Source organism: Podarcis melisellensis, assembly GCF_964234715.1.
Source record: "Podarcis melisellensis genome assembly, chromosome: 8".
Lineage (NCBI taxonomy): Eukaryota > Metazoa > Chordata > Lepidosauria > Squamata > Lacertidae > Podarcis > Podarcis melisellensis.
Genome location: NC_138540.1, coordinates 41,839,384 through 41,852,701, shown reverse-complemented (window position 1 = coordinate 41,852,701; position 13,318 = coordinate 41,839,384). Strand labels below are relative to the sequence as shown.

General features: G+C 46.4%; 2 protein-coding genes across 4 annotated transcripts in view; both read right to left on the bottom strand.

Annotated features, from left to right (window-relative positions):
* Nucleotides 1-368: 368 nt before the first annotated feature.
* On the bottom strand, nucleotides 369-4,961 carry APRT (adenine phosphoribosyltransferase). The gene is made up of 5 exons (XM_081920245.1): nucleotides 4,803-4,961; nucleotides 3,733-3,836; nucleotides 3,050-3,183; nucleotides 1,542-1,620; nucleotides 369-741 (listed from the first exon to the last, which is right to left on the bottom strand). The coding sequence occupies exons 1-5, from the start codon at nucleotides 4,904-4,906 to the stop codon at nucleotides 599-601; spliced, it is 564 nt and encodes a 187-aa protein (XP_081776371.1). The 5' UTR covers nucleotides 4,907-4,961; the 3' UTR covers nucleotides 369-598.
* A 3,068-nt stretch (nucleotides 4,962-8,029) lies between these two features.
* GALNS (galactosamine (N-acetyl)-6-sulfatase) overlaps nucleotides 8,030-13,318 on the bottom strand; it is a 51,325-nt gene continuing 46,036 nt past the window's right edge. For all 3 annotated transcript variants that reach the window (XM_081920213.1, XM_081920215.1, XM_081920214.1), the window contains 2 exons: nucleotides 12,359-12,476; nucleotides 8,030-9,620 (listed from right to left, as the gene is read on the bottom strand). In XM_081920213.1, coding sequence (XP_081776339.1) covers nucleotides 9,534-9,620; nucleotides 12,359-12,476 — 205 coding nt within the window. In that variant the 3' untranslated portion in view covers nucleotides 8,030-9,533. The remainder of the gene's footprint in view (nucleotides 9,621-12,358; nucleotides 12,477-13,318) is intronic.

Below are 13,318 nucleotides of genomic sequence, written 5' to 3'. Positions count from 1 at the left end.
TGTCCTAAGAGGATGGCCATAATATGCTGGCATGGTTTAAGTGGAATTTAGCAACCATGACAGATGCCAAACCTAGGCATCCCTGCCCTGGGGGCGCATTCAAGCTTTTGCAAGGACTACAACTTCCATCATGTCTGTTCACTGAGGCTGATGGGAAGTGGAGTCCAAAATGTTTTGAGGACACCAGACCGGCTCTCCTTGCCCCCCCCCCAATTAGCATAGAGGAATAACAATATCTTGCTTTCTAAAAGGTGTAAGTGACTTCTGTTTTGAAAAGGCTGACTGGGAAGCCTCTAGGCCTGGGTTCCGGTGAGCGAGTCATTCCCAAGACTGCCTACAAGGAGATAGCCTTAAAGAAAAATCCGAGCTTCATTTGGTGCTTTTAATAATAATAAAAGCCTCTCCCATGGCACTTAAATAATTAGCCCTTCACTTACAAAGTCCAGGGTGACAATGCCAACTTGATGGGAGCAAGGGTCACTTTAAGAAAAAGAAAGCTTGCAGGCAATAATGCAAAGCCAGGAATTGTTTGGCAGAGGAAGGCGGCAAGGCCATCTCAACTGAAACAAGGCTTGAGGCAGGCGGTCACTCCTGGGCATCAGTCATACTGCAGCAGCGAGTAGAGGGAGTTTGGCTTGATGGCTTCTTGCCCTTTAAGGGACTTTAACTCTATAAGCACCACACACTCCAGGATATTAGCCCCCAGCTTCTTCATCAGCTCACAGGCAGCTTGCATGGTCCCTAGATGAGAGATGGGGGTGTTACTCATACAGAAGAAAAACCTGCACTATTCAGCTACTGTTGATTGTAACATGGGAAGAACCCACAGCTGGAGCCCACATCCTGTTCCCTCCATGGCCAACCAGGCAGCTATGGGAATCTCTCTCTCCCAACTTGTGATTCCCAACAACTGGCACTCAGAGCATGCTGCTTTTAACAGCATAGGGTAGGGCACAACCTTGTCCTCCACCAATAAGTTAAATCCCATTTTAAACCCAAGTGGGCCAACATTACGCCATGTGTTTGCAATTGGGTAATTAGGACCAAGTTTAAAAAATGGGGCAAGCTTCCGAGTTCTCCAGAATTCCTCATCAGGAAAAATGTGACACCCAGTTGAGAGGTGGCGGCCAGGCAACGTTTGAGGAGGACACTAAAACAAAAAGGCAGAAAAATGACGCTGGATAATGTTTTAGCCTTGAGATCTGCTTACATGTCGACCCTAGCATGGAGATTGCAGACTTGTTTCACTCCCGGGTGCAGAACTATCATGTTGCACACTTGAGATTAAGGAGGAAAAACATGGCTGCTGTCCCCATTTCCTTGAGCAAGCAAAGCCTGGCATGTCACCCAGTTCTGACCCGCACCCACAATGAATCCACAAGGGCAGGCAAGAGAGCAGGAATAAAGAGGAACATGGCAAGTCTGTCTTTGGGCTAAGCCCGCGGAGGCGTCATCTTCCATTCGGGTGTCAGCAGAACTGGAGAGGACCCCGACTGCCAATCCTCTCTACCCAAGAGCCTCAGTACCTGCCCGGTTCTCACCTCCTGTGGCAAGCAGGTCGTCGATCAAGAGCACATTCTGACCGGGGCTCACTGCGTCGTTTTGAACTTCGAGCTCTGCCTGCGGGATGTGAAAGAAGGGTGGATTTTAGGCTTGCTGAATGGGCAATGTAGTGGCCAGAATCCTGGGGTGGGGGCTCATCACCCCAAAATGTGGGACAGAACTGCTTGGCATTGGCGCAGGAGCAGGGAGGACTCAACCGCCAGCAAGTCAGCTGTCTGTGGGAAGAACAGTGGCATGGATGCTATCAGCTCTGCTGATAGGGGATCGGGGTGGAAAGAGGACTTCAGGGGTGGGGCTACTCTTTATCAAGCAAACGGCAGCCAGAAACACCACTTGCCTCAGTTGTAACTTCCAAGAACTGTAAGAACTTGTGTTTGGCAAGATGTGTGTCACAATATTGATTATGGATTATGTGAAAAGCTGTGGAAAATGAATATGAATTTCATAGCATGCTATGCGATAAAAGAAAATATGATGAAATGACCCACAGATGGTGTTCAACACCAGATTGGCGAAAATGTCTAAAAAAAGAAAAAGGTATATGTTGGAAGTGTAATAAAATTGAGGGATCCTTTTTCCACATGTGGTGGTCCTTTAAAGTAATTAAGGAATATTGGGCAACTATACATAAAAAATTAAATATATATATAAACTTTCCCCCAAACATTTTCCTCTTGGGGATGGTAACAACAGAGGTCCAAAAAAACCCAAAGAGAGTTTATTACTATTTGCCACCGCCTCAGCTAGAACCTCATTGGCACAAAGATGGAGAACATGTATAGTACCCACTAAGGATGAATGGCAGTGTAAAATGTTCGAATATGCTGGACTGGATGGTCTGACAAACAGGATAAGAGAAAACAAAGAGAAGGAATACGAGGAGGATTGGATAATGTTTACTGAATATTTTAAGAACCAGTATAAACAAATACATAGCTTAGCAGGTCTCAAGTAAATCCAGCAGCGTTGAAATAGTTTTTAAATAGATAACAAACTGGATGATTAAAAAGATGTGATTACATGGAGTAGAAAAACAAAGGAACCAGGAAAAGGGTGGAAGGGAAGTTATATGGTATATGTATACATGCTGTATTTGGTACAAAGTCGTAAGTGGGGCAGGCGGAGGGGGGTGAAGTGTGCTCTGTTCCTGTTTTTGAAAATGCAAATAAAAAAAGGAAAAAAGAATTTGTGTTTCAGCTTTTCCCTCCTCCTTTTTCCTCATGTGTCACGTATTTTTAGATTGTGAGCGTGAGGGAAGAGACTGTCTTAGAGCTGACTTTGCTAAGCTGCTCTAAGATTTTTTGGTGTACAAATGTGGTAAATTAAAAATTATAATACACTTTTTTAAAAAATGGCTTTGCATTCGCCTGCTGAGCCAGCATAAATCAACACTGGATGATCGTTAGAAGCCCCTCCACCAGAGCTGCATTTGAAACCCTTTGATTAGCCCCCACCTCCCATCTCCTAGAAAAAAATCCACCAATACCTGGCCATATTCCAGAGAGTAGGCAACTGACACTGTGGGACCTGGTAGCTTCCCCTTCTTCCGTATTAGCACAAATCCAACTCCCAATCTCTGTGCCAAAGCTGGTCCAAAAAGGAATCCTCGGGAATCAAGACCTGTCAGAAGCAGAGAAGCAGCAGCTTACTTTCTCAGTCCTCAAAGTTAAAAGCGGTACTCCCATCGTTGTGGCACGGTGAGTGTGGTATGTGAGGTGTTCTACCTGCTGACAGGAAGATGAGATTGTAAACCTATCTCTGGACTTCACACCGCACGCATTCACATGACAGAATGCTTCTCTATGCAGTGCAATCCCCCGCAAGTAGAAAGTTAGCAGACCAGGGAGAAACAGGTTTTGCACTTCTTTTGCTGTTTGCAAGGCCATTCAGTGGAGGCTTAAGTGGAGCAAATGCCAAGCTCTTTGTGATTTAAAGGGAGTACTGTCTGGTTTCAGTGGCTCAGCCTTGGCATATACATTTGACCAAGAGTGCATCTGAGCATGCACAGAGAACTCAGAGGAGTCAAGGGAGGAAGATTTGTTGTCAGGATGCAGCATGTTTGTAGATGGGGCATTCATGGCCTCAAGATCCACTGACTTTCTCTCAAGGACAGCCTTCCCCAACCTGGTGCCCTCCAGAGCTTTAAAGACAAACTGGTCCCTGACTCACCTGCAATGTACTCAACCTGGGGATGTGAGGCCTTGACGTGAGCTTCCAGGAGATCAATTGCAGCTGCAAAGGCAACCGGGTCCTTTAAGAGGGGGGTGATATCTCTAGGGAGAGAAAGAGGCATTTGTCAAAAAAAAATTCTTTGTGAGTGGGAATTATCCCTCAGAATAAAAATATTTGGGATCCAGCATTGGAGCTGCTTTATAAATGAAGTTAAAGCAACAGGTATCTAACCTCTTGTGTATTTTCCTTATTCTCCCACTTCCTCTAGGCTTAATCAAACCTGAAAGCTAGGTATCACTTCAGTCACGTCCCCTGGCCCACAGATGGCATACTCCGCTTGCTATGGCGCTCTTTGGGGCATGGGCCTCAGCAGGAACTTTTCGCTGGGGCAAAGTAAAGCACTGAAAGGGGGAAACAGGCCAGAAAACGAGAAGAATCATGGCTACACCTTTCATCTCATATCTCAGGTTCCACGCATGCTAGAAACAGACTGTGGAGTCAGGGAGTTTTGGGTCATGTCCCACCCACCCCTGTGGATGCCCATACTTCCTGTGAGGGCAGAATCACAGGGTCCTGGTTCTCCTTTGTCCCCTGATCTAGGGCAGAAACCAGCATGGGCCTCCTTTCATCTCTGCAGTCCTGGGGCAAATCATGTAGCAACTGCGCACATAACTGATTATGCTTCTGGACTGCAAACTCCTCCAGGGACCTGTCCTGATGGTTCTTTGGAGAGCACCAGGCGCCTGGAGGGCGTAATAATAAATAAAGGGATGTTTTTAGAAGACGACCACCCCCACCCCTACTTCGAGCACCGGCTTAATCTGAGCCCTGGAGCCTCTTAAATGAGGGGCATTCGACAACCAGAGGGAAGAAGTTTACGGTCAGAAAAAAGTGTACTTCGGAGCATGGGCAGAGTGCATTTTCCTTTCCGCAGTCGCCGGGAACTTGCTCACTGGCAACAGGAGCGCTTCCCCAAGCGAGAGGGAAGGACTGCCCTCTGCACATGCTCAGGGGAACAAGACCTCGGCATCACATAGCCCAAAGTGGCCACTACCCGTCCCGCTTACCGGAAAAGCACCCCCGGCGTGGGAAAATCGGGGAACTCCCGGATCCGCTCCTGGACCAACCGCCGCTTCTGTTGCAGCCGCAGCTGCCGCAACTCAGCGCCCATGGCTAGAACAGTCAATCTGCCCGGTACGAAGCAACGCGCATGCGTGGGAGAGTCGCCCTCCTGGGAGAAACCATTCGGCGGGAGGGGGGACACTAGTTGTAAGGAACCACCACTCTTGCGCGCTTGGGGGGGGTCAGCAAAGAAAGTTAGAACCTCCAGGTCCCTATCTATGTGGGGTTATATTAACCACAAATAAATTAGTGGCTCCTTAGTTACCATGAGTTTTAAGGTCCAGCTTTGTGCACAGAACCAAGGCCGTTAAATATTTTTGGTTTTAAAAACGGAAAGTTCTTTTCCTCCACTTTGCCAGCGGGTGCTCAAGGGCGAGGCAGGACTCTTCTTGCATATTTAGCCGGTGAATCAGCAGAGACTGGTGGTTTTGCAGCCCTGGGCTTCCGCTCTCTGGCTTGCAGCCGTCATCAACGCGAGCTATACTTTGCAAAGGTCAGGTCCCTGCCCCACCTCCCTTACAATCGAGAATCTTGACACAAGGCACACGCAGAGGAGGAGAGCTGGGGTCAGAAAATATGGGGTTGTTGCAGCTACGAGGACATGGAGTGGGTTTGTGCGCTATTTTCCAGAGGAAAAGTCCTTTATTTTCTGTGTTATTTAATTTTCCTCCAAAGAGCTCTAGGTGGCATACATTGTCTTCTCCTCCTTCCCCGTTTTTATAATTCACAACAATCCTGTGAGGTAGGTTAGACAGAGTGACTGGCCCAAGGTCACCCAGTGTGCTTCCTGGCTGAGTGGGGATTCAGACCCAAGTCTCCCATGTCCTAGTCCAGCATTCTGACCACCACACCACACTGGCTGTCCAGTTCAAGTCTGATTTAAAGATAAACCAGCCTACCAGTAATAAGCAGATCAAGCAAGCACACAACTCCTTCCCCCCCTCTGATATTTAAATCATTGTGATTTCCCCCTTAAAATATGCAAATATAATTGGTTTATGCAAATACAGTGGTACCTTGAACTCAATTTGTTCTGGAGGTCCGTTCTTAACCTGAAACTGTTCTTAACCAGAGGTACCACTTTAGCTAATGGGGCCTCCCACTGCCGCCGCATGATTTCTGTTCTTATCCTGAAGCAAAGTTCTTAACCCAAGGTACTATTTCTGGGTTAGCGGAGTCTGTAACCTGAAGCGTCTGTAATAATGCAAAGGTGTCCTCATTTTGTGTCATGCATTTCCTGTCCTTTGGCAATCTGTAGGTGGCCATCCTCTGTGTACTTTTTGCTTTTTTAATAACTTTTTATCAGGTTTTATAAACAAGGATCAAAGGAATTATAAGTGATACAAATAAATAGACCAAGCCTTCTCATGTCATTTGTACATCACAAAAATAGCATTAAAAATTTGCAGTAACAGCTACAACATATCTTCAACCTTTTCCAACCAAAGACCCAGTTCTAATCCAAACATGCATATGGGAACATGTTTCTCATTTATTTAACCATATATCTGTATGTTGGCCATGCTGCTGCTGTGACCCACTTTAGATCATGCCGTGATCCAAACTGTTGGCCCCAACCCACTAGCTGAAGTCCCAGTATGTAGTTTAGGGCTTTAAACGGCAACAACAAAACCATGAACTTGGCTTGGTAAGCAATAGGCAGTCAGTGCAGATTGTTTAACCCTAGTGGATGTGTTCAAAGCCGGATGTCCCATGAAGCCCCCTTGTGGAGCAGAAGGGACAGTTTCTAGAACTCACCTTGACAATGCTGGATTTCCAGTTGTAACGGTTTGCTTCTGTTCCTGTAAGAATGTAGCTGAAACCCTGAACATACTTCTCAATTAATATGCTTTGTGCAGGGCATTTTTAACCTTCTTGCAGACACGAAAGAGGCAGTCAGGTTTGGTCCATTAGAATAGAATCCACAGATCAGCTAAATAGCCAACATTCATGGTACAGTCTGCAAGCTTTCAAGTTACGCAGAACTCTTTGCCAGGCTAGATAAGACGGAAAAGAATGCATCTTGGGTGAAGGAACACCACACAAGGTGCTTGTGGGGCACTGCCATTTCCCTGTTTCCAGTCTCCATTGCTGAGAATATTTATTTTTTCTTTAAAGGGATATAGTTGAGCTGAAAGCCTATACAAAGGTCACATCCATCCAGAAGGATTTGCATTTCTCAGAAAGGCCTTTGTTGGGCAAGACAGAGAACGGGGTGGGTGGGTGATGAAGCAGAAGGTCACTGTGTAGGCTATTTTCACAGCTGTCCCTGCTAATACTAGGGTTTTCTCAAAGACAAATTATCTCCTCCACCACCAGAAAAAAATCCTTTCCCCCAACAGCTGGCCCAAGCTGGCCAGTCCTTAGCAACAGAAGAAACAAACACTGACCCAAGCATGCAACTTTCCATCGGAACACAGAGCTTTTTTAACAGCCATATCCCCAAAGACAGGTAGTGATTGGAATTGTAGGGGGGTTCTGTTTTGCAGTTGAGTTTGTTCTGCAATTTCACCACCAATTCGGCCTTTCTGTGACAACCCTAACACCTTCCTTTTCACAGGAGGAGGATATAGATAGCATCTTTATTACAACTTTGCCATCTTTATTGGATCTGTCTTCACAACAACCCTGTGAGATAGGCTATTGTCATAAAGTTTGACAGAGAAGGTGATTTACTCAAGGCTACTTAATGAATCCATGGCAGAGGCCAGTCTTTCAATGTCTCCCCTGGGATCCACTTAGTGAAGTGGAACAAGACTTTGCTGGTGTGGGCATGTGAAGAAATCCATCACAGCTTAAACCAAGAGGCTTGGCTTACCAAACAGAATTCTAGCATGACAGGCCCCCAAGGCACTTCTGTTCCTTTCCTTCCCCAACTTCTCACATTTTAAAATACTGTACACCGGGATTTGCATTTCAAATCTTATTATCTTCCACAATCTCATTCAACAAGGAGCTCAGGGAAGAGAGACACAGCACTTGTAGATCACATATTATATTGGCCTTAATTTCTTACAGTCACACAATAAGAAAGTTACAAAGCTGACAAAAGTATTTCTTGAAAGTTAACAACAAACATACAGAACTCTTCTAATCATACTAAAAACAACATCACAGCAGCAGACATTTATTCATATTAACCTTTGGCACTTCTTGAAAATGTATATTTTGGCACCATTTGAAAATGTATATTTTGGCACCATTTGAAACCAAGTCTTAAAAGAAATGTTGGCAATGGAGAACACTTCTTTGCATAGCAAAATAACAGAAGAAAGGTTTACCTTGCCAGCCATCTGTTTCCAGCAGTGGCTGACCAGGTGCCTCTAAGAAGCCCACAAGCTGGGCGTGATGACAACTACCCTGTTGTTCTTCCACCCCACAGCAACTGGCATGTAGAGGTAGACTGCCTCTAAACATAGAAGTTCCACTTAGCTATCAGAGGCATTAACTTGACAATATAGCTCAGGTGTGGGGAGCCTCTGGCCAGACCATTTTGGCCAAGCCACACTCACCTGCCCTATACCTGCTAGCATATATTGCACAGGGTGTGATATGCAGGAAAAGTAATAGCTGGGCCCAAAAGGGCACCTGCAGAGCCCTTTTTGAAGTGCAATACAGGACTCTCTGCAAACACCAATGATCAGCTGACTGTTAGTGCTCGAAGAGAGCCCTGCACTGCCAAAGCCCCAACAATCAGCTGGGATTGGCTGCACTAGGAAGTTATCTAGTGCAGCCAAGGGGGCTGCAGGAAGCAACTTGGATTTAAAGCACTTCCTCCTGTGTTTTGAATCCAAAAAGCTAAGAAAGAAAGAAAGAAAGAAAGAAAGAAAGAAAGAAAGAAAGAAAGAAAGAGCAGTTTGTATTGAAAACGCTGGAGAAAGCACTTTGAGTAGAGACCATTTTCTTTGCAGAGGGAAAGAATTCAATTTTAGGTGCATTGTCTACTCTGCAAAGACTTCAAAGGGGTTTCCTGTAACTAATAATCAGCTGAATGGCTAGTTCATTGCACTTCCAGTGCCAATCAGCTGATTAGTGCTGGAATAACATCCTCAAAGGAGGATGCAACAACCTCCTTTAAACTTTGACACCATTATGATGTCTGGTGATTGACAGGTGGGTAGTCCTGCCCACCTGCCAAAGCTGGCCTGCAGAGGGTATGGGAGATATTATAGCCAATAGACTGTAATGTTGCTGCCACTGCATGCAGTGAGCAGCAGTCTTTGCTCCAAACACATTTAAGCAACACTGTACATTCGCTGGAGCCGCTGAATACTGGCATTGACGCTTAACAATTTTTAGATGGCACAAAGATGCTCTGCCTCATCAGGTCCAGAAGGGCTCCTGAGCTCCAGGACAAACTTCCAATTCTAGGCAGTGGGAGGGGAGCAGAATGCTGTAAGAGATGATCACAACTGATAACTGAGGGCTCAGTCTCAAAGGAACTTATGAGCAGCAAAGGACTAAGGCAGGCTCTCCAGCCCTAATATCTGAAATAGTCTTAAGCTCACAGTACCTTTGCCCTGTCTGTACTGAGAGGCTGAATTCATATAGATTTACTGCTGTGACCCTGAGAAAGAGAGGAGGGAAACACTCTGGGCTTCTTCCCACAATGCCCCTTTTCTGAAGAAATGATCTGCAGCAGCAGCTCTGTCTCCAGCAGGTCAGGCATGAGATGCTCAGTGGGGCCAAAAGCATTTTTGAGGGTTGGGGCTGGGAGGCTTCAAACACTTCCCTATCTTCTCACATCCTGGAGGAGCCCAATTCTGTTGCAAGACAGGAAGAGAAACTGGGTCAGACACAAATCACTAGGAAAAATTAGCATCTGAATTTGCTTGCTTTCCTGTTATACCCCAACCCACCCCCATTTTCATATGATGTCTCTCACCTTGGTAGCCTGGAGGCAGGGGCTGTTGGGTTTTTTGTTTTTTTTAAAAAACCACTTTGTGCATTACTTAGGATACCTTTGGCCAGAAGTAGCTAACCTGAAAGCCTCTGATGTTCTTCTTCCAACCCCCATCCCCCCTGAACTCTGGCCTTCCTGGCTGGGGCTGATGGGAGGTGGAATCCAGCAAGGTCTGGAGGGATGCAGGTTCCTCACCCCAGGCTCAGGCACTTTATTAACAACAACAACTTATTTCTGTTAGAAAATTGACATTCAAGAATCACGACACCCTGTGAACAGGATGGTAAAACTAGTGCAAAAACCCACATGCTAAAACCCCATTCCAACAGACTGGGCTGCCTTGTCCTCTTCACAACAGGGTCATGTATTAGCTCTCCCCACCCCCCTCCGCACTATCCCTGCATTATTCTGGGGCTGTCTCAAATCCCTCTTCTGGCATCGTGATAAGTGAGCAAACCTTTGTATTGCTGACAGGAAGAGAGAAACAGCCCTAGACTTTGAAAGGCTCTATAATTATTTTGCACAGACATATTTGCGGAGATTACCCAAAGCGCTCAGGAGAAGACAGCAGTCTCGGAAGGCCAAGGGTGAGACAGATAAGAACATTTGTGTTTTAATGAGCAGTTTGATGGATTAGCCCGCCAACTGATGGATTAGAAGGCATTTACATGGCGACACCGAAACAGGAGAGCTCAGCCTGGACACCTCTGTGGTTCACCGGAATTATCCTGCCCTTGCTTGAGTTTTGTAGAAGACAGCCAATGTCAGGAAAGAGGAAGAGGACACCCTCCACAAAGAGAAATCCCTCCCAGAGCCCAGAAGCGATTGGTTACAACCAGGCAATGAGTGCAACCCACCCACCTGAGAAGTCTCAAGGGGGCCTTTAGCCACCAAACAGCCTGTCTTTAGATGCCATGCAGGATGAGCAGGACAGAATCCCCCATGGGTGTTCCTGATGGCAGTGGGTACACAACTGGGGCACCAGGGGAGAAAGTGCCAAAGTGCCTCCCCTCAAGTTCTTCACCTCAGCCCTTAATCCAGTGAGCTTCCTCGCTCCCACCCTTATCTCTGGGTCCCTTTGGCTCTGTCATCTTCGCCCTTGTGCTGGAAAAGCCTCTTATCCCTCAAAGGCATGTTTATGCCTAGCCTTTACTCTGGCCTCTGACACTTGAGATAGATAATATTTTGGGCCCCACCCTATTCCTATGGCTGTCATTTGTTTTAAAACGTTATTAATGCTGTATTTTCAGATCACTGTAACTTGCCCTGGGACCTTATGGTGAAGGGCAGGTAATAAATAAGGAAATCAAGTCTATTTGGAACAGAGCTGAAAGCAGCTCTGGAGAAGGCAAGTGAAAACCAGCAGTACAGAGTCCAGCCCTCACTCCTCATCAGCTAGTGTGGACAAGTCAAGAGGGCCTAGACTTCTGCATGAGCCACTCTCTGTCCCCATAAAATGATCTCTGCTGCACATCCCTCATAAGCCACCCTAGCTTCTTCCAATTTGTCCCTTCCCTCATTTGAACCTTTGCTGCTCATTAGTCAATCAATGTCCCTCTGTTTTGGTCCTTTTCATCCAGCAAAGGCTGCAAGGCCTCTGAGGCGGAGATTGCCTCACATCCATATTCTGTACTGCACCTAGCACACGCTTGGCCCAACATCAATCACCTTCAAAGGGCAGCCAAGCGCATCACCATCTCCCTCCTTCGGCGTCTCTCTGCAAAGCCCACCCATCCATGGGAGAATCCAGCTGTCAGTTTATTAAAGGTCATTCCTGCCCGATCTGTGCTGTTTGCGTTATTTTTATCTGCTTTGTTTCATGTGAGAGCCCTACAGGGGGAAATAGTTTTCGAGAGGCTGCTGGTGAGTGAGGCTTTGCATTCTGCACTGCTAACACCAGGTGGCAATGATGGCCTGGCAATCACAGCAAAGGGCATTTTTGCAGGCATTCAGCTCTTGGAAGGAGGGCTCCAGCCAACTTAAAGAACAATTAACAGGGTTTTCACAATCTGGCTATCACTTCCAAAATGTAAAGGGAAGGACAGTGGAAGAGGTGCAAGGCAAACAGATGGACGCCTCAGTTGCCAGAGAAGCTGAAGTTTCTCACAGAGAGTTGGACTCTCCTAGATTTTATGACTGCAAGGGCCAAATTTCTACCTCTTTCAAGGTGCTGTGGTCCCTTGTACACTAACTGGCAACAGATCTCCTGAGTTTCAGACAGTGATATTTCCCAGCCATACCTGGAGATGCCAGGAGTCGAACCTAAGACCTACTGCATCCAAAGCACATACTAGGCACTACAAAAGCTGAGAAGAGGAAAGATACCTCAGTGAGGATGGACAGAGACTTTTCAGGCTCATTTCCATATGTATGGAACTGGTATTTCAGTGCTGCTGCCTCTTTAAATTCACAAAGGAAGATATAGTGACAACAGAAATGCATGGACTTTTTTTTTTACGTAAACTCCTAGTGAATTGAAGCACTTCCTGCAAAAAGGGAAAGATGATGTTCTGAGTTGCCCAACCTAAGGGGAGATAAGCTCCACAGACTACATGAAGGACCAAGGGGTTTATGCTTATTTACATTTTAATCCCTTACCATGACGGCCTTGTCACAGACGTTCAGCTGAGGCTGCCCAGGTAGCAATGTCTCCTTGTGCTGCTCGACGATGGGGGAGATTCTTTCTATAACACTTTGGTATTCAGCACTTGAAAAACTGGAAAGGCAGAAAAAGGAGATCAGGCATGACAGAGATGTAAACACAAGGAATGCTGGCATACCTGGTGTGGTGGATGGGAGATTGCTGTGTTATACCACATTAGACTTCTTTGACTATTTAGCCCAGCATCGTCAACTCTGACTGGCGGCAACTATTCACCAGATCTACCAGGGACTTCTGCAGGCAAAGCAGGTGCTCAATCACGGAGCTGTGGCTTGTGCTGAGTTACTCAACCCGTATGTGGAGTGGCAGATGCGGAGAGCCATCAATGACAACTTCTGCTCACTCTGGAGATGGTGCAGCACAGTCTAGATTAAAATTTCACGTGTTGCACGGCTGTGGGTGCATGGAGTTTGCACATTAGGGCAGGAGTGGGCAGATGGTAGACAGACAGCTTGTACACAGAGATTATCCCAGCAAGTGACTAATGGGGTGTGCAGCAGAAAACTGGCTCTGCCCCTTGAACTACCTTTCTGAGCCTGGTTCTGGTTGGTGGATCCTGGGATTCTAATTTAAAAACAACAACATAGTTCTCCCAAGCCTGACATTTGGTTGAATTATAGAATCATAGAATTGGAAGAGACCACAAGGGCCATCGAGTCCAACCCCCTGCCAAGCAGGAAACACCATCAGAGCACTTAGGGATTACCAGAACTAGACATCTTAAAACAGTCCTTCGGCTTCAACCCTAAGGGCCCACCACACTTGTTCCCATGCCTTCAGATGGGTCCTGGACCTGGATGCTTAAAACACTGTTAGGAATAGCATAGAGTATGAAGATTGGCCTTCAGCAGGCCCAAGATGCCGTGGATACACAGGGAGCACCACAGCATCCGCCT